This window comes from Oreochromis aureus, linkage group 23 (genome assembly GCF_013358895.1).
Source record: "Oreochromis aureus strain Israel breed Guangdong linkage group 23, ZZ_aureus, whole genome shotgun sequence".
NCBI classification, from domain to species: Eukaryota; Metazoa; Chordata; class Actinopteri; order Cichliformes; family Cichlidae; genus Oreochromis; species Oreochromis aureus.
This window is the reverse complement of record NC_052963.1, coordinates 3,927,307-3,948,905: the sequence shown is the minus strand read 5'-3', so window position 1 is coordinate 3,948,905 and position 21,599 is coordinate 3,927,307. Positions and strand designations below refer to the sequence as shown.

The 21,599-nt window shown below is 43.9% G+C and overlaps 1 protein-coding gene across 1 annotated transcript in view; it reads left to right on the top strand.

The window, feature by feature from the left end:
- The first annotated feature begins 3,198 nt into the window (after positions 1 to 3,198).
- The window catches only part of LOC116316656 (dystrophin-like), a 233,304-nt gene continuing 214,903 nt past the window's right edge, over positions 3,199 to 21,599 (top strand). The window contains exons 1-2 of the mRNA XM_039607248.1: positions 3,199 to 3,336; positions 3,431 to 3,492. Coding sequence (XP_039463182.1) covers positions 3,321 to 3,336; positions 3,431 to 3,492 — 78 coding nt within the window. The 5' untranslated portion in view covers positions 3,199 to 3,320. The remainder of the gene's footprint in view (positions 3,337 to 3,430; positions 3,493 to 21,599) is intronic.

Genomic DNA, 21,599 nt, shown 5'->3' with positions numbered 1-21,599 from the left:
AAAGCGCTTTGGGGTCCTTAGGGACTAGTAAAGCGCTATATAAATACAGGCCATTTACCATTTAGTTATATTATGCTTGCCATGTTTCCATATAAGATGACAAGGGAACGGGCAACAGGTGGGGAAAATGGTTGAACAGAATTAAAGAAGTGAAACTGAAAATGACATACATGGGACAAGGACCTACCAAAGTAAAACAGGAAGTAGCTAAAACAGGGGCCTAGACTTAGACATACAACTTGACAGAACTAAAAAGGGAACCCAGACAACCATGTAGACAGGACACACAGACCACTCAGAAACAGGGACACCGCTAGGGAGCCAAGACTGACTTCACAAGGAAATACAAAGGAAGGACAAAACACAGGGAAGAGACAAAGGAAACAAGAGGGGAAATGAGTAGAGGACCTAGATGTGACGGGACTAAACACAAAAGGAAAAGTGAAACTGAAAGAAAGGAATAAAGCAAAGATAATCAAGAACAAGAAAGCTCACTAAATAGTATGAAAACGAGAAACATAAGCAAACCAGGAATCTCATAATGTGACTATGATAAAGAGTTATAGCTCTACGATAATAACTTGAGCTTGTGCAAGCTAAGTGATATAGAAGCACCCCTTGCCTGATGTTAAATTTATTTGCATTAAAATAGAAGGAGATTGCATTATCTGTGTAAGAACTTACAGCTTAATTATGGAGTTATAGTATTTTTTCACCTTATGACTACTTCACCTTCCATTCAGCTCAGTTGTATTCACATATTTTGATGGGAAATTATTTTAGCACCACTGAGGGGAAACTTTAACACACTAAGTTGTGGTATTGTTTCAACCTGGGTCATATTATCCTAGACTTCTCATCCTGCATCAGCCACGTCTACTAAAAGTTACATTCCAATAAAACTAACAGTTAAAGTGATGAATGGTAATCCAGCATGGCCCATCCATCAGTCCCACAGGAAGTCATTATTTTGCAATTTACAATTTTTATGAGCTAAAAAACCTAAAAAAAACCTTGGGTTTTTTTCAGCCATTATTTACGTTTTTAATTCCTATTTGCATCAAATTGGTTAAAAATGCATTTTAGGGTCATGTTATGATTAGTTAAATGAAGACAGAATCCTTGTGTCACTTGTTAGATGTTATTCTACTATCTCCGGGTTGCTGCTTTTATAAAGCAGTTACTGATTTACTACATTCAGTATTTTTTTTTTTTTTTTTTTTACTTTATTTGTGAATTTACCCAATGAGAGACAAAAAGAATGTTTCCATTCTATTCTATTCTGTTATTGCCGACATCTTAACTTGGTTTTGTTTTGTTTTGTTTTTTTTTTACCTCTGATTATTTCAAGCCAGGCCTCATTAGTTTCATTTACTGGGATCTTAGCTGGTTTCCATTGCAATGACAATAACATTCCAGTTTCTTTTAAGGTAACTAGCTTAGAAACTGCTATGTTCAAAGTACAAAGTTTTGGATCCACTTGTATCCCTGTATGTCTAGTTTCACCAGACTCTACGGGCAAAACATTTGATTTGATGTTGCTGCTCAGTTGTAATTAACTGTTACACCCATTTTCCACATAGTCCTCTATTTTGAAGGTTCAAAATGAGTTGGACAAATAGAAATCATTTTAAATAGTTTTTAAAAGTTGCTGGTTGCTCTACTGGATTGAGATCATATCTTGTGACTGACTTGGTAATTGAACATTTTTTTGCCTGGAGAAACTCTTGGGTTGCATTTCTAGCATGCTTTGGGTCATTATCCATCTGCACTGTGAAGCACTGTGAAATCACTTTTGCAGCACTGAGCAAAGTCTATAACCCTGCACGCTTTAGAATTCATTCTGCTATTTAAAGATGAAAGTACATATTTAGTGTGCAAGCACATATGTTGGAAATTTGCTATTTGATTTTGAAAATGGCACAGGCGCTTATTTCTCTTTTTTATCCCCTGAAGCTTTCAACACAAACAGTAAAACCTTTGATTTGAACTACACAAACACACAGTGACAACAAAAACATAAACTTTATACATAAGGCTGCTGCTTTTTAAACTGAAGGCTGGAACCAATCTAGTCTTTGGTCATCAGTGTCAAAATAACCCTCTGTCTTCTTTTTGTCTTTGACTTTGTGTCCTTCAACTATCTATCTTTCTCTTTACTCACTGTCTTTTCATATTGTCTGCACTGTTCTCTGCTTTTAATTGCCTTGTCTAAACTGTTTTCAATCTTTTTTCTCCTCGAGAGGTTTCATTTTAATTGTTTTCTCTTTCCCTACATCTTTCTTTTTTTATCACTTCTATGCATGATTTTCTCCACCGCTTTTTGTCACTTTTTCTAAATTAAGATGGAGCTATTAAGGCTGGATTCCCTTTAATGAGATGCAGTATGCAGAAGTAGCTGTGTTCATGAATCATAGGCCTGTGTGTGTGTGTGTGTGTGTGTGTGTGTGTGTGTGTGTGTGTGTGTGTGTGTGTGTGTGTGTGTGTGTGTGTGTGTGTGTGCGTTTGTGTGTGTGTGTGTGTTTGCACATGTAAATCAGTTCCAAATTAGAACAGCAGTTTAAGAGGACTATTGGTCATGGCCTTTCTCTCCCTGTGTGCAGACTTATATGCGCATTTACACACAGTTATTACACAAACACAAAGGTTAAAGCTGAAAGCAGAGGCAATTGAAGTCCCTGGACCCCAGGTCTCATGGTGTCCTTAAATAAAATTTAAAAATCATCTTATCAACGTACATTTAGGACAGATTTTTAAAAATCAGTGATTAATTTAAAGATTTAAAGATAATTTAACTATGGACAATCATTCAGTTGATTACAATTAAACATTAAATACAGTTGTGATTTCTGAGGCTGAGGATAAATTCAGATGAATTTGTCCTCAGGAGCAGAGGTCTTCCTTTCTTGGGGCGGTCATCATGTGAGTCAGTTTCCATCTTATGCATGCTGCACAACACACGGCAGTTAAGCTTCAAATTTAAAAAAGGAAAACTCCACAGGGATAAACCCTGGCTTAAAGAGTCAAATAAAGTATTTTATCAAGTCTTTAACAAGAATCTCACCAAGCCGTTTTACTCCAAGTGAGAAAGGCATCTGATGTAAAATCAAATCGAATATGTGGCTCATCAAGAACAACATTTCCACAGAACTCAGGTTAACAGTGACCACCTTTGATGCTGTTGGCCAACAGGATGTGGTGGGAACAGTGCTGCTGCCGGCAAAAGACAAAGGAAGAGAAGATGGGAAAGGCGTGATCTGAGGCAGCAAGAGGGAAGAAAGGCAGGATTGTAGAATTGAAAGAGACTGTCAGACAGTATCATGAGCTTGATGTTAGGTAGCAGAAAAAAAGGAATTTTGGAGTAACACAAACAGATTTTTTTCCTTTTCTTTTTCCTAACTCTGTCTTTTTATTTTTTTCACCCCGACAGATGAAAGAGAAGACGTTCAGAAGAAGACTTTCACAAAATGGGTAAACTCACAATTGGCTAAGGTACGAGAGCTTCCTGCTTCTCTAACTTGCACCTGCACACCTTACACCCAGTGAGAAATCATTTCATCAGTATGAAATAGTATCCATCTCTTGCAAGCATATCTTGGGTCTTTAGTAGGTTGAGCTCTATGAATTCATCATCTTTTCTGTATTCACATTCTGGTTTCATATGTAAGGTTCCAACAACCCTGTGAATGAACCAGTATAGTGTTTTTCATAACTGGTAACATTATATCCAGTTCTATCTATGATAACATTTACATATTAATATGAATACATATAGATATGATGATAAAGAAGCCTTAGAACCATGTTGGATTAATCAATTATTCTCCAGATGAGTTTTTCTGTGGTGAGTCATTTAAACTGACTTTGGAGATCATGATTACATTCATACCAAATAACACTGACATTTATGGTTTCACAGATAAATAAATGTCAGAATCTCAGCTAAAAGCTCACCATTTCCATGACCACTAAACACCACTAGAACAACAAAAAATTAAAGAGCAGGTAAAAAGATTCTGCAAAAAGATGTAAACACTAAGTTCGAATTTCCCCCATTCACCCAATGACGTGCACACGCACAAACAATGTCTCTGCTGAAAGCACAGATCTCTGTCGAGTTAAATCTACTACTAAAAGATCTATCATCTAATAAAACCTCCCACACTTGTAAAAAGTCTCACAAGTGTTAGCTTTAGTTTGATACCAACGTAGATTTACACAGGGTTTGTAATTGTAGAGAAATAATACATACATTTTGGTCATGTCTCAACCTCAAAAGGCTCCTAGTGTTAAAAAGGTTATGAAGAGAGGTCACCTGTATAGCTTCATAATAATGTATACTTTATTGATCCCCGTGGGGAAATTACTTGTTTTTCTCTGCATTTAACCCATTCACTCAGTGAAGCAGTGGGCAGCCACTAAGCAGGCGCCTGGGGAGCAGTGTGTAGGGACGGTACCTTGTTCAGGGGTACTTCAGGGTAGCTGTTCAGTGGATTCAAACCCCCGACCTTCTGAGTATGGGGTGACCACTCTACCTACTGAGCTATCCCTGCCCCCTGAGCTTTAGTTTGATGGATCGTTGGCATCAGATGTGGTGGGAGAGGTCTTTAGTACCTGGTAGACTGGGAATGATATGGCCCAGAAGGGCACTCCTGGATTCCAAGGTCTGCTGTCTTATACTAATTCATTGGACTTTCACCATAAAATACTTTGAAAAGGTGGGTAGGTCACCGGGAGGCTCCCATTAGGGGTTAGGGTTCCTCTGTATAGAGTTAATGATTGAGTGGAAACAGTGGATTTGTCTGTATTATAGCCCTGTGCCTTACTAACTGGAAAACACTTTGCTTTAAACCTTGTTCTGACTTTTTTTGGAAATAATTTTTTTAACTTTTCTTCCAAGTCCTCAATATTGAGTTCAAGCTGCACAGCTGGTTATGAAAATATCACAAATGTTTGAAATGAGCTCAGTCTTAAATATCTTTGGCATTAATGTTAATCCATATAACTCTCTGCTTGTCTTTCTGTCAAAGTCACTGCATGCTACTGGTTGGTGGACAAATATAGAGAAGGTCAGAAGGAGTTGCACAGTAGAGAATCCATATGGTAGCACACTAAGAGAGAGAAACTGTGGTGGTGTGAGGAAATCAGGAGTACCAGAGATGTATGTGAGGATAGTGCATGACATTTATGAGCTGGTGAGGTGTGCAATAGGAGTCAAGGTGGAGGTCTTTTTACATCAGGGATTGACTCTTAGCCCCTTTTTGTTTGCAGTGGTGATGGACTGGATGACTGATGATGATAGGCAGGAGTCTGTGGTAGTAATGATAGTAGTAGATGGCACTGATTTGTTTGAGCAGGTGAAAGAGATTCTGGAGGTATGTTCTGGAGAGACTGGCTTATTGTCACATTATCATGTTAGTCAACACAACATTTTGTAATGGCAACTCTGCAATTGAAGATGCATTTGAGGTTGCTGTTCTTGATACTCAGTTTTTTTTACCTCCCCCAAAAATATTATATACACATTTACATTTACAGCATGTAGGATTACTGCACTGTTGTTGTGAGCACTGATACTTACCATAAAGAATGTGATCTCATTAACCGAACTTGACAACAGTTGGTTCAATAATTAATTAACCAATATTTGGGGGTAATATTGGGGTTATTGTGGGTCTTCAAATCTTTTCCATCAAGTGGCATCTCTCACTTTTGGTAATTTAAAAAGCCTCAGTTTGTCCAAATGGGTAAAGATAACCATCTTTACCCACTGTCACCACCCTTTCAATTCAATTCCATTCAATGTTATTTATACAGCGCCAAATCACAACAACAGTCACCTCAAGGTGCTTTATATTGTAAGGTAGACCCTACAATAATACGTACAGAGAAAAACCAACAACCATATGACCCCCTATGAGCAAGCACTTTAGCGACAGTGGGAAGGAAAAACTCCCGTTTAACAGGAAGAAACCTCGGCAGAACCAGACAATTATCCCTTTATTGTAGAAAGTAAAGATGTAGTTTCCTGCTATTATGAATTTTGAGAATTCTTCACACTTCACACCCAGAAGGTTCTGGGTTTGAAACCAATGTCCTGCTGGGGGTCTTTCTGTATGGCTTCTGCATGGTCTCTCTGTTCCTGCGTAGGTTATTTCCATGTATTCCAGCTTCCGCTCATGGTTCTGTGTCATACCTTGTTGGAATAAGATTAAGATGCCACATTTGATTCATTCCTGTCATGGGCCCAGAGGGATAATTGAATTAACACAGTTTAAGTGTTAATTCAAAGTAAAGATAGTTGTTGGTGTTTTTCCTTAATTGGTTTTCTTCCTGTGCTTCTCAACTTTTTGCCATTACGCATAACTACCACAGTTATGTGGAATATGCTCTGGACTACATTATATTAAACTTTTTTCACTATTTAGATACAGCTTTACTTTTTTAAGAAATCAAGCTTTTTCTTGTGATTTTCTGTCAAAGAACAAAGACTTTTTTTGTCCTTATATATTTTGTTGAAATTTTCGAGTGGATATAAGCCACATTTTTCAACTTTGTTTTATTGATTTCAACCATGACATACAAAGTTAGCAACAGCAAAGTCGATTTTGAACAATTGTAAGTCCATTATACCCTCCAACCCCCCCAACCCCCCATCCCGAATTCTCTCTCTTCCAGGTCCACACTAGACAAGGCACTGTGGAGATCCAGTCTCTGCACATAAAAATAGCTCAAGCCACATCACCCAGTCATACACCCATACACATACCGCACACACAAAACAAAGTAAGTAACAAACATAACAAATAAAACCCAAAAATCTTTATAATGTAGCCTCGCTCAGTTCACTTCAGTCTCAGGAAGTAAAGTAATGGTGTTGATCAGTAAGAGAAATGATTTCCAGGTTTTGTTAAATTTCCTAATAGAACCTTTTAGGGAGAATCTAAGTTTTTCTAACTTTAAGGTAAAGAGTACTTCCCTAACCCAATGGTCATGAGTTGGGGGTGGGGAAGCTTCCACTTCAACAGAATAAGCCTCCGAGCTAGTAAAGTGGTAAAGGCTAAGGCCTGTTTGAGGTGGCCAGATAAGTTTAAAATGGGGGGAATGCCAAAAATTGCGGAGAGTGGGTTAGAAGGGACAGTCTGGCCATATGCTTGACTAAGTGTGTCGAATATATCCCTCCAAAATGCACTCAGTTTAGAACAAGACCAAAACATGTGGGCATGGTTGGCAGGTGATAGTCCACATCTGTTAAATGCATAACTAATGGTTGGATAGATTTTAGATAATTTTGCATTTGTTTAATGTACTTTATAGAACACCTTGCACTGAATCAAATCACGACGGGCACAAATTGAGGACGAGTGAATCAATTTTAAAGCAGAATCCCACTGCTGTTCTGGCAGGGTTGTCTGTAGCTCTTCCCCCCATCTCAGCTTAGTAAGAGAAATGGATTTGGGAACTGAAGTATCTAGTATTTTGTACAAGGCTGATATAAGTCTGTTTTGATGAGGGTTCGTCTGCAGGATGATATCCAGATTTGTTTCTGGAGGCCGGTTGGGAAAGTGAGGGAACTGCTTTTTTACAAAATCTCTATCCTGAAGATAACAAAAAAATTGGAATTAGGCAGATGGTATTTAAACAATAGGTCAGCAAAGGATAGAAAGGTGTCATGACTGTACAAGTCCTTAACAGTCCTAAGTCCTTCATCTTTCCAACTTCTAAAGGCCGCATCAGTGTTTGAAGGTACAAAATCGCAATTTTTTATGGCAGATGGTATTTTGTTAGAGAGAAATAAGTTTCCCCTAAAATATAAATCACAATTGCATTTTGTTGTATGAGCACAAATTTTAGGAGGCAGGTTTGTTATTTTTCTGCACCGGGCGATGCACTTAGTCTTGTCTGAGGGAGAACTCACACTGTCAGACTTTGAAAATGCCTGTCTCTTTGCTCTTCCCCTCACTTGTGCACTGCTGTGTGCGCACGTGTATTAAATGCCATTGGATCACTTGTACTCTAATTTTCAAACTTCATTAAAAAGGTGCCAGAGGTGTGTTGTTGGCATGGTGATGGAGATTTTGTGCATGTAGTATGTATGCATGTTGGTGTGATTGTGTGAGTAAAGCTGTCAGAACCAATTCTAATCTTAGCCAGATGATTGATGATCTTCTCTTCTCTTCTCTTCTCTTCTCTTCTCTTCTCTTCTCTTCTCTTCTCTTCTCTTCTCTTCTCTTCTCTTCTTCCTGCACTGCATGCTGGGAGTGTGAGTGAATGGGTGTGTGAAGGTGTTTGGTGAGTGCGTGGAGCTGCTGAGTGAGTTTGGGACGTTTGGACTGTTTTTTTCCGGAAACTTTGGGCTTATGGGTGGTTAAAGGGTAAGGTAAGTTTATTTCATTGTGTTGTGTGAAGTGAAGAATTTTAGTTAATTGGCCAGTTGTACCTTGAGTCATGGCGTCCCTCCCTAGTGAGGGTTCGCCTCCCCTGTCTATTAGACATGGGGCCAGGGTGGTGGCACCCCAGCAGTACACCGTGGAGCAGGTTCTGCTAGCTGTTGGTGAACAGGTGGGCCATGAGAACATAACTTATGGCTCTCGGATGAACAAGGCTGTGGTTGCTTTTCTCCGTGAGGAGCGCTTGGTTCACCTGTTGGTTGAAAGGGGGATCATTCTGGATGATTTGTTTGTGGCTGTTTCGCCACTGTTTGTGCCATCTACGCGGGTCACCATGTCTGGTGTCCGACCCGCTTTGGAAACTTTGCTAGCAGGTTCAGGGTTGTTCGTCTTGGCTGCAAAGACGCCAGACTGCAGCACGTTCAGTCACTACGAAGGCAGGCCTTCATGTACCTGAACGATCCTTCGCAGACACTGGAAGTGTCGTTTAAAGTAAGATATGAAAACGGCTTATATACTGTTTACGCCAGTGCAGGTAGCATGAAGTGCTTTGAGTGTGGTGATGTTGGCCATAAACGCTCATCCTGCCCTCACAAAGAGCAGGAGGTGCGCCGTGAACAAGAGGGTGATGCTAGTGGGGCAAGTGAGCAGGAGTGCGCTGTAGATGCCGGTACGGGAGAACAGCCGGCTTGTAGCGGTGCGGATGAGCAGCCATCTACGAGCAGCGCTGTCATCGGCGAGCCGCTAGCGGCGCAGGGTGACAGAATGGAGGTCGCAGCCAGTGCTCCACAGGCTGCGCTAGAAGAACAGGGGATAGTACAGGGGACCAGTGAGGTGGAGGATGGATGTGATGACATACAGGACAGGGAAAGTGTGGAGGAAAGTCAGGACAGTGGACAGACCAAAGCAACGGCAAGTGAGGTGGGTGTTGCGAATGTAATTTCAGGTTCTTCGAGCGCCGAAAATGAGGAAGACGACTTGTTGGAAGATGATTCCCTGTCACAAAGCTCTGATATTGTTTCACAAGAAGACCATCAGCAGTCGTATTCCTTAGAAGATATAAACCGCTTCTTGGATGAGCCATTTGGTATGCAGTCTGTGGAAGTCACTGGATTTTTTCCAGATGTTGATCTTTTTATAAAATCTGTTCTGAAAATAAGAAGAGTTGTTGGTTATGAACAATTGAGCAAACAGAAAAGATTCCGTCTTAAATAGATCCTGACTAAGTTGAGGAGGGAAAAACAAGGAAAAACTCTTTTAAAAGCATAGTAAAATGTTTGGAGCACTAAGGGTGTCTTTCCGGAAGTGTCTCACTGTCTTTTCTCTCTTTCTCCTCCTCTTCTCTCTGTCTTATATGGCAAGCTTGAGAGTAGGTACACTTAACATTAATGGGGGTAGGGATAGGGAAAGGCGTGCAGTCTTAGTGGAGCTTAGCAAGAACAAAAACATTGATGTGTTCTTTTTACAGGAAACACATAGCACTATAGATAATGAGACAGAATGGGGAATGAGTTGGAGTGGGCAGGCTTTTTTAAGTCATGGTACTAACCTCAGTGCGGGTGTAGCAATTTTATTTTCTAGGCACCTTCACCTGTCACATGTTTCTGTCTGTGAGATAGAGCGGGGAAGGGCACAGGTGGTAAAAGCAACCATCAAGAATAGAATAGAATAGAATAGAATAGAATAGAATAGAATAGCTTTTTATTGTCACTGTTACAAGAACAGTGAAAGGCAGTTTGGCATCTCTCCATGTGTGTGAAGTACACAATAGCGTAAGTATTTATACAATAACAGACAAATTTATTTTTACACAAGAAAGGTATGTACAAGTTATACATACACCTGCAAACATACATGCACATACATACATATATGTATATATACATATATGCATCCATCCATCCATACACACACATATTTCCACATACACGCTTACATCTATATACGTACACATACATGCCATCTAACTAGCAGTGATATTGCACATTGAGTGTGTGTGTGTGTGTGTGTGTGGGGGGGGGGATGATATTGCACATTGAGTGGGGGGGGTGCTGTTGGAACTATACTAAATAATGTTATAATAAATACAGTTTAAAGAGGTAAGGGTGTTGGTTGCATTGAAGTATAAACAGAAATACGATTTATAAATAAGGTGTAATGTTAGGGCTGCTCAATTAATCGAATTTTAATCTAGATTACGATCTGGGCTTTCAACGATCATTAAAAATGACTGAACCGATTATTAGCACCTCCCTCGTGCTAATCGAGCAGCCCTATGTAATGTCCATGAGTGTTGGCAGTGCAGTTATCCTCCAATCAGGGTGGAGGTAGGGCATGTTTGACAGCCTGTGGGTAAAAACTTCTGTTGAGTCTGTTTGTCTTTGACCTGATGGACCTGTAGCGTTTACCAGAGGGAAGGGGGGGAAAAAGTGAGTATCCAGGGTGTGAGGGGTCTTTGATGATGATGCTGGCTTTCTGCTGAAGTCTGCCAGTATAGATGTCTCTGAGGGGGGTTAGTGAAGTGCCGATTGCCCGCTCTGCTGCCCTCACCACCCGCTGCAGTTTCCTCTTGTCCTCCGCGGTGCAGCAGTTGAACCAGAGTGTGCAGCAGTAAGTCAGAAGGCTCTCAATGGCGGAGGGGTAGAAGTTTACTAGCAGTCTTTGGGGTAATTGGGCCTGACGTAGTTTCCTGAGGAAGTACAGCCTTTGTTGTGCTTTCCCTACCTGGTGGGAGATGTTTGTGGACCAGGTAAGGTCGGCCAAGATGTGGACTCCGAGGAACTTAAAGCTTTCTACCCTTTCTACCTCTTCCCCATCAATGTAGAAGGTAGAGTGCTCAGATCGCTTTGTTCTTCTGAAGTCGATTACCATCTCCTTGGTCTTGGCTGTGTTCAGATGCAGGTTGTTGTCGTCACACCATTGCTTCAGATGCTGAACCTCCTCTCTGTAGGCTGAATCATCGTTGTTGTCGATCAGTCCTATGACAGTGGTGTCATCAGCAAATTTTATAATGGTGTTACTGGTGTGGATTGGTGAACAGTCATGGGTGAAAAGTGAGTATAAGAGGGGACTGAGGACACACCCCTGTGGGACACCCACATTCAGAATGAGGGTGGAGGAGGTGTGCTCTCCCATTCTTACGTTCTGGGGTCTGTTGCTCAGGAAGCCCAGTATCCAGCTGCACAGTGAGCTGCTGAGTCCTAAGTTGCTTAGTTTATTAACCAGTGTGTGGGGTTGAACTGTATTGAAGGCTGAGCTGAAGTCCACAAACAGCATTCTCACTTAGGTGTTACTACAGTCCAGGTGTGTGAGGGCTGTGTGAAGAGCTGTTATTATGGCATCCTCTGTCGACCTGTTTGCCCTGTATGCAAACTGGTATGGATCGAGGTTTGCAGGGATGGCAGCTTTAATGTGGGACATGATGAGCTGTTCGAAACATTTGGCAATTATGGGTGTTAAAGCAACTGGACGATAGTCATTCAAGCAGCTCACTGTGTTCTTCTTGGGCACTGGAACGATGGTGGCTGACTCAAGGCAGGATGGTACTACAGACTGTAGCAGTGAGAGGTTGAAGATGGTGGTGAAAACCTCTGCTAGTTGGTCTGCGCACGCTTTAAACACTCTACCGGCTACACCGTCAGGACCAGCTGCTTTCCTCACATTGACTCTGCGCAGTGTGGCTCTGACCTGGTGCTGCTCCAGCTGGATGGGAGCGTCGTCCCTCTCTGTAATGGCAGGATGGGTGATGGTGTCCCTGTTTTCTTGGTCAAAGCGGGCGAAGAAATGGTTTAGGGTGTCAGGTAAGGTGATGTCTGGGGAGTTGGTTTGTGTGCAACTGTCTTTGTAGCCAGTGAGTGTCTTGATCCCCTGCCACATGTTTCTGGAGTTCTTTGTGTTAAAGTGTTCCTCGATGCGCTGTTTGTATTTGCGCTTGGCTTCTTTTATGCCTTTAACCAGAGATTGGCGTGCCTCTTTGTAGACTTGTTGGTCTCCTGATTTGAAGGCGCTGTCACGTGCTCTTAGTAGGGCTTTCACTTCACTGTTGAGCCATGGCTTCTGGTTCGGGAACACTTTAACAGTCTTTGTTGTTGTTACACTCTCAGTACAGAAGCTGATGTATGAGAGTACGGCAGATGTGTGGCCCTCCAAGTCTGATCCTTCTGCAAATACACTCCAATTTGTGTTATCAAAACACGAAGGGAATATCTGTCAGGGTCCTGGGACTGGGCGACTCAGGACCCCTGGGCAGTCATGGCCCTGTTATATTATTATGTATTTTTGGTGTTGCTTCCCCTTCTCTATGCTTGTACATATGTGTGTGTGGGTGGCTGTGTGTCTGAGCACTCGTTTATAGGCACCTTCAGGCCTGGTGGGTGTGGCCCTGCTAGGGGACTGACCACACCCGAAGCCACACACCTGCTGCTGATCAGGCCTCGTCGGGGGAGCTACTTAAGAGAGTCTTGGAGCTCCCACCGACGTGGGATCATTGCGTGAGACTCCATGTTAGTCATCCAGTTAAGCTTAGTTAGCGTGTGTGTATGCCCGCGGTTAAGTGTGTCCTGACGGCTGCTTCTATTGTGTTCCCAGGAGAAGTGTGGAGCGTCTGACAGCAGCCAGCACGAGGAGTGCTGGGACACGGGAGCGGAGAGCACTGAGACACGGACCGTTCACGGAGAGACACGACACGGGAGTCAGGGGAAAGCACGGGGATTTATTGTTGTTATTTCCACACACTGTAAATAAACGCACTGTTTATACACAGAGTACCGCGCCTGGGTCCTCATTCCCCATATCCCCACGGTCTGCCATGCCGAACCGTGACAATATCTTTTGCTTTTATGAATGTTTACGCCCATAACTCAGCTGCGGGTCGTGTGCGATAAAATTAATGATGAGTTATCAAAATTAAATAGGGGTTCAATAGTAGTGGTGGGAGGGGACTGGAATTGCACAACCCACCCTTCAGTTGACAGAAACAAAGGAGAGCCTCACCCACCTTCGGGCTCACTTTTGTCTACAGTCATTCTTCAGAATGATTTGACTGATGTGTGGAGAAAGCTCCATCCCACAACCAGACAGTATACATATGTAAAAGTTTCTGAGAGCAGTGTGAAGGCAGCTAGGCTTGATAGATTATATATCAACCAGATGTATAATAATAGACTAGCTAAAGCAGAGATTTCACCTGTTGGTTTTTCTGACCATCATTTAGTGACTGCAGATATTTCTTTATTGATGCATTCTAACATCTGTTCGCAGTGGCAATTTAACGTGCAGCTGATTCATGACAAAGAGTTCTGTCGAGCTTTTTCTGACTTCTGGTGCCACTGGAAACTAAGGAAAACGGACTTTTGCAATTTGGCTCAATGGTGGGAGGTGGGGAAAACACAGATTAAGCTTTTTTGTCAACAATACACATCACATGCAACGGCCACTGTTAAGGACTGCTTTGAGGACTTAGAACGAGAGCTCAAGAGGCTAGAGACTGAGATTTTAAGTGGGACAGATAATGCACATAGTACCTGGGACAGTAGGAGGAAGGCTTTGGGCAAGTTTCTTCACGAAAGAGCAAAGGGTGCTCTTATAAGGACTCGGATTTCTACCATTAAAGAAATAGATCCCCCAACAAGGTTCTTTTTTAAGCTGGAGAAAAGGGTTCGAGAGTCACACCAAATGTTGCACCTAAGGCTTCCAAATGGGAAGGTGACATCTGACTCAGTAGGAATGAGGAAGCTCCCTATTGATTTTTATGCCAGCCTCTTTAGTGCTGACACGTGTGACCCTGAATGTGTGACGAAGATGCTGGTGGGGCTGCCACGGCTGGATGAGGCTGAATCGGCTGTATTGGAGTCTGCTGTTTCTTTTGAGGAGATGTCTTCAGCAGTTCAACAACTCAACGGTGGTCGGTCATCAGGAGTTGATGGTCTTCCTGCGGAATTTTACCTAAAATTCTGGTCGCTGATAGGAGAGGACATTTATGAGGTTTTCACGTACTGTATGACCACTGGGATCTTGCCAACAAGTTGCACAAGGGCAGTTTTGAGTTTACTGCCAAAGAAAGGGGACCTGGGCTTGCTCAAAAACTGGAGGCCTGTCTCTTTGCTTTGTACGGAGTACAAGATTCTTGCAAAATGTCTTTCTAAGAGGTTGAAGACCTGCATTGACATGATTGTTGATGTGGATCAAGCATACTGTGTCCCTGAAAGGACTATTATGGACAACTCGTTTTTAATTCGAGACATTATTGATCTGGCCAAGCTCAAGGACTTGGATGTGGGGTTTTTATCTCTGGATCAAGAAAAAGCTTTTGATAGAGTTGATCACCACTATTTGTTTAAAACTGTAGAAGCCTTTGGGTTTGGGAACATTTTCATTTCTTCGATCAAATTGTTGTATTCAAACGCTGCTGTCATGTTAAAGGTGGGGGGGGGGGGTTAAGTCGGCCTGTTCCAGCTCAGAGGGGCATCAGGCAGGGATGCCCTCTTTCTGGTATGTTGTATACGCTGGCCATTGAACCCCTTTTACACCATCTTAGACAGGGACTCTTAGGTTTTACCTTTGAAGAAGCAGGAAGTCCAGTAAAATTGTCAGCTTATGCTGATGATGTTACGGTTTTTATAACCAGTCAAAGTGATATTAAAACACTCAGACAGACACTGGACTTGTATGAGCGAGCATCCTCCGCGAAGGTTAACTGGTCAAAGTGTGAAGGTTTCATTTTGGGAGGGTGGGTTGATAAAGAGGAGCCAGTGTTGCTTTTCAGGGGAAGAACTGGGAGGGTGTTGTTGAAAAAATTGCTGGCCGGTTGTCTCGATGGACTTGGGTCCTGCCACAGTTGTCTTACAGGGGAAGGACTTTGGTTGTTAACAACCTGGCCGCTTCTGTACTCTGGCATCGTGCCACTGTTGTTGAACCTCCAGCCTCTCTTCTCAAGGAGATACAAAAACGACTGGTTCATTTCTTTTGGGGAGGGTTTCACTGGATCAGGTCTGCTGTGCTGTCTCTACCTGTGCCAGAGGGGGGTCAGAGTCTGATTGACCTTCGCAGCCGTGTCACAGCGTTCCGTCTTCAGACAGCACAGCGTTATCTTTATCAAAGACAACAGCCACCCTGGTTCAAGACTGCATCTACACTGCTTCACAGAATAAAGGACCTTACATATGACAAGCACCTGTTTCTTCTAGACTTAACTGGCATGGACCTTTCGCAGACCTCTATTTTTTACCAGTCTGTTTTGACTGCTTGGAAGACTGTTTTTAAAGTACAGAGAGACTGTTCTCAATTTTATGGTGATGTTGGTGAGGAGCCTCTGTTTTACAATCCCTTGGTGCCAAGTAGGATACTCAGCACTGCTAGTGTGCAGAGGTTCCTCGTAAATGCTGGTCTTACCAAGCTGGCGGGCCTGAGGACGGCAGGGCAGTGGAAAACGGCTGCCAAGTTGGCTCAGGAGACTGGGATCAGGTCTCTGCGCTTTCTGGAGAAGCTGGTGGAAGAAGTCATGGGTGGTCTTCCTGGACTCGCTCGGGCTGAGCTGGGGACTCGCTCTGCAGGTGGTCAACCAAGTTCAGCTGACTTCCCTTCGCTGTCTGTTTGTGCTGCAGTTGGGGAGCAGGATGAGGAGGGAGGCTCTCTTCTTTCCTTTCGAACACCTGTTCTGGGTGACCTGTCAAGGATTTCAAAGAAGGCTATATATGAGGTGGCTGTAAAGGTGCTGAACAGGGGATTGTTGGCTGGTGTTCTGGAGTCGAGGTGGTCAGGTGTGTTGGCTCCGGGGTCATCTCCGAGGGGCAGCTGGAGGTCCCTGTACAAACCTCCCATAGAGAAACGCAGTGCGGATCTCCAGTGGAGAATAGTGCATGGGGCCGTGGCTACGAACAGACACGTGGCACATATGGATCCACGAACAGGGAACCACTGTCTTTTCTGTCTGACTGAGGAAACACTGCAGCACCTGTGGCTTGGCTGTTCCAGGCTAGCTGGCCTTTTTTCATTGCTGCGGCAGTGGCTTGTTGGCCTTGGGAGTGTTTTGGAGGAGGGTCTCTTTATCCTGGGTCCGAGGTACTCTGCAGCGCAGCGTAGGAAGGTTTGCTTGATTAATTTTTTAATAGGTCAGGCGAAGCTGAGTATATGGCTCACAAGGAGGAACAAAATGAAGGGAACAGGATCTGTTAATTTAGAACTTATGTTTAAAGGGTTAGTGGGTGCACGTTTGAAAGTAGAGTTTGTTTATTACAAGATGGTGTCCAACATTGAAGAGTTTGTCTCTATTTGGGGCATTGATGGGGTTTTGTGCAAAATAAATGATGATGATTTAGTTTTGCATTTTTGAAAAGAGCCAAATGGAGTGTTTTCTGGTTTTGTTTTGTTTTGTTTTCTGTGTTTATTGTATTTGGGTGGGGTTGATGGTGGGAGGGGAGGGTTGTTCATATGTTGATTTGGTATTCATTTTCAGTTATGGTTGTGAGTTGAAGTATTGATGTGATAAAGGTGTGTTAAAGGTCAAAGGTCTCCTTCCTGCACTGCATGCTGGGAGTGTGAGTGAATGGGTGTGTGAAGGTGTGTGGTGAGTGCGTGGAGCTGCTGAGTGAGTTTGGGACGTTTGGACTGTTTTTTTCCAGAGAACTTTGGGCTTTTATGGGTGGTTAAAAGGTAAGGCACGTTTATTTCATTGTGTTGTGTGAAGTGAAGAACTTTAGTTAATTGGCCGGTTTTACCTTGAGTCATGGCGTCCCTCCCTAGTGAGGGTTCGCCTCCCCTGTCTATTAGACATGGGGCCAGGGTGGTGGCACCCCAGCAGTACACCATGGAGCAGGTTCTGCTAGCTGCTGGTGAACAGGTGGGCCATGAGAACATAACTTATGGCTCTCGGATGAACAAGGCTGTGGTTGCTTTTCTCCGTGACGAGCGCTTGGTTCACCTGTTGGTTGAAAGGGGGCTCATTCTGGATTATTTGTTTGTGGCTGTTTCGCCACTGTTTGTGCCATCTACGCGGTTCACCGTGTCCGGTGTCCCGCCGTTCATCCCGAATGACCTACTTGAAAAGGAACTGACCCGCTTTGGAAAGTTTGCTAGCGGGTTTAGGGTTGTTCGTCTTGGCTGCAAAGACGCCAGACTGCAGCACGTTCAGTCACTAAGAAGGCAGGCCTTCATGTACCTGAACGATCCTTCGCAGACACTGGAAGTGTCCTTTAAAGTACGGTATGAAAACGGCTTATATACTTTTTACGCCAGTGCAGGTAGCATGAAGTGTTTTGAGTGTGGTGATGCTGGCCATAAACGCTCATCCTGCCCTCACAAAGAGCAGGAGGTGCACCGTGAACAAGAGGGTCATGCTAGTGGGGCAAGTGAGCAGGAGTGCGCTGTAGATGCGGGTACGGGAGAACAGCCGGCTTGTAGCGGTGCGGACGAGCAGCCATCTACGAGCAGCGCTGTCATCGGCGAGCCGCTAGCACTGTACAGGCGACCAATGAGGTGCTTCACAGAATAAAGGACCTTGCATATGACAAGCAGCTGTTTCTCATAGACCTGACTGGCATGGACCTTTTGCAGACCTCTGTTTTTTACCAGTCTGTTTTGATTGCTTGGAAGACTGTTTTTAAAGTACAGAGAGACTGTTCTCAATTTTATGGTGATGTTGGTGAGGAGCCTCTGTTTTACAATCCCTTGGTGCCAAGTAGGATACTCAGCACTGATAGTGTGCAGAGGTTCCTCGTAAATGCTGGTCTTACCAAGCTGGCGGGCCTGAGGACGGCAGGGCCGTGGAAAACGGCTGCCAAGTTGGCTCAGGAGACTGGGATCAGGTCTCTGTGCTTTCTGGAGAAACTGGTGGAAGAAGTCATGGGTGGTCTTCCTGGACTCGTAAGGGCTGCGCTGGGGACTCGCTCTGCAGGTGGTCAACCAAGTTCAGCTGACTTCCCTTCGCTGTCTGTTTGTGCTGCAGTTGGGGAGCAGGATGAGGAGGGAGGCTCTCTTCTTTCCTTTCGAACACCTGTTCTGGGTGACCTGTCAAGGATTTCAAAGAAGGCTATATATGAGGTGCCTGTAAAGGTGCTGAACAGGGGATTGTTGGCTGGTGTTCTGGAGTCGAAGTGGTCAGGTGTGTTGGCTCCGGGGTCATCTCCGAGGGGCAGCTGGAGGTCCCTGTACAAACCTCCCATAGAGAAACGCAGTGCGGATCTCCAGTGGAGAATAGTGCATGGGGCCGTGGCTACGAACAGACACGTGGCACATATGGATCCACGAACAGGGAACCACTGTCTTTTCTGTCTGACTGAGGAAACTGCTGCAGCACCTGTGGCTTGGCTGTTCCAGGCTAGCTGGCCTTTTTTCATTGCTGCGGCAGTGGCTTGCTGGCCTTGGGAGTGTTTTGGAGGAGGGTCTCTTTATCCTGGGTCCGAGGTACTCTGCAGCGCAGCGTAGGATTTGCTTGATTAATTTTTTAATAGGTCAGGCGAAGCTGAGTATATGGCTCACAAGGAGGAACAAAATGAAGGGAACAGGATCTGTTAATTTAGAACTTATGTTTAAAGGGTTAGTGGGTGCACGTTTGAAAGTAGAGTTTGTTTATTACAAGATGGTGTCCAACGTTGAAGAGTTTGTCTCTATTTGGGGCATTAATGGAGTTTTGTGCAAAATAACTGATGATAATTTAGTTTTGAATTTTTGAAAAGAGCCGAATGGAGTGTTTTCTGGTTTTGTTTTGTTTTCTGTGTTTATTGTATTTGGGTGGGGTTGATGGTGGGAGGGGAGGGTTGTTCATATGTTGATTTGGCATTCATTTTCAGTTATGGTTGTGAGTTGAAGTATTGATGTAATAAAGGTGTGTTAAAGGTCAAAGGTCTCTTCTCTTCTCTTCTCAGCCCTTACCAGGCCCATGTGACTCTTTCAATTGTGGTGTTTATTGTAGACTGTACTATTTTTATTCTTTGTCATGATGCCTTTAGGTAACAATTTCCCTTGTGGGATCAATAAGGTATCTGTCTGTCTATCTATCTTTACACTTCACCCGTTGCCTACTGGTGGTGGTCAGAGGGCCTGGTGGCGCCAGTGTCCGGCAGCCTCGCCTCTGTCAGTGCGCCCCAGGGCAGCTGTGGCTACAATGTAGCTTGCCATCACCAGTGTGTGAATGTGTGTGTGAATGACTGGATGCAGTGTAAAGCGCTTTGGGGTCCTTAGGGACTAAGTAAAGCGCTATACAAATACAGGCCATTTACCATTTACCATTTATTTAATAGAGATATAGAGATCTATCAAATAAGATCTGTAGAAGTAAATGAATTGAAATGTTATTTGTAATTAAACATGTCCTAATACTTCAAATTTGCAAAACGAAAAGAGAACCATTCTATGTCCAGGTTAGGAGCGGTTGAGCGGTACCAGCTAGACGTAGATGTAGTGTCCTTGTATCTCCTCAGCTTGCTGCTGTATGTTGGGTTTTTTACCTGTGGATGAGACTGTTGATTGTCTGCGCCTTTGGGTCTGAAAACAGGTCTTGTCATTTAGAATAGAATAGAATAGAATAGAATAGAATAGAATAGAATAGAATAGAATAGAATAGAATAGAATAGCCTTTATTGTCATTGTACAGGGTACAACGAAATTGGAGTGCCACTCCCTTGGTGCAAAAATACAATAATAAATATAATTGTAAAATATAAAAGGTACATTAAAACAAACAATAGTAAGTACAATATATACAGGATAGCACAATATATACAGGATAGCAGCATTAATATAATGACAGTAAGAATAGCAGCATAATAATTGACGGTGACAGTATGGTGTAGCTAAGCAGTTTCATTTGTTTTTGTGCTTATTTACTATGGTGATGGCTCTGGGAAAGAAGCTATCCCTGAATCTGTTTGTCCTGGTTTTATGTGACCTGTACCGTCGGCCTGATGGTAATAGTTCAAACACTTGATTGCTGGGGTGAGAATGGTCCTTGATGATATTGCCAGCTCTGCTGAGGTACCGAGAGTTTGCAATGACCTCCAGGCTGGGCAGAGAGCAACCAGTGATCTTCTGGGCTGTGTTGATGACCCTCTGCAGTGCTTTCCTGTCTGCAGCTGAGCACCCTGCATACCATGTTGTTATGCTGTACGTTAGGATGCTCTCTATGGTGGCTCTGTAGAATGTCACCAGCAGCCTCTCCTCAGGTTGTTCCTCCTGAGCACTCTCAGAAAGTGGAGACGCTGCTGGGCCTTTTTACCACCGCCGTGGTATTTGCAGTCCAGGAGAGATCATCGGAGATCTGCACGCCCAGGAACCTCATGGAGTGCACCCTCTCCACACAGCTCCCGTGAATGTACAGTGGGGCCGGGTCTGCTCTGCCCTTCCTGAAGTCGAAGATAAGTTTTTAGTTTTCGTGGTGTTCAGTTGGAGGTTATTAACTGAACACCACTCAGTCAGTCTGTTGACCTCATCTCTGTAGTCCGACTCATCCCCCTTGAGATGAGTCCAACCACTGTGGTGTCATCCGCAAACTTTATGATGGTGTTTGAGAGATGGGTAGGGGAGCAGTCGGATGTGTAGGCGTAAACAGGAGGGGACTCAGAACACATCCTTGTGGAGACCCGGTGCTGAGTGTGATGGTGCTGGACAGGTGGGGGCCGAGTCTGACAGACTGTGGTCTGTTTGTCAGGAAGTCCTTGATCCAGAGGCAGATGGGGGTGGAGAGTCCCAGGTGAGACAGTTTCTGGACCAGGATCCCGGGATGATGTGATTAAATGCTGAGCTGAAGTCCAGGAAGAGCATTCTCACATAGCTTCCTCGGTGCTCCAGGTGACTCAGCGCAGTGTGGGCGCTATGGTGATAGTGTCCTAGGTGGATCGATTTGTCCTGTAGGCAAATTGGTGGGGTCCAAAGTGGGAGGCAGACTGGCCCTGATGTGCTGACAGACCAGTCTCTCAAAGCACTTCATCACTACAGGCGTAACTGCAACGGGCCTGTAGTCATTTGGGCTGTCCACAGCTGTCTTTTGGCGATGGGGATGATGGTGGAGGTTTTGAGGCAGGGGCGGGGCGGTGTTTAATGACAAGGAAAGGTTGAAGATTTTAGTGAAGACTCCGGTCAGTTCGTCAGCACATGCTCTGAGAACCTTTCCATGTATTCCATCAGGACCTGCCGCCTTCCTGGGATTCACTGACCTTAGAGCACACCTCACTTGATGCTCCCTAAGTGTTAGTGTGCGGTGCTGGGGGCGGGTGGAAG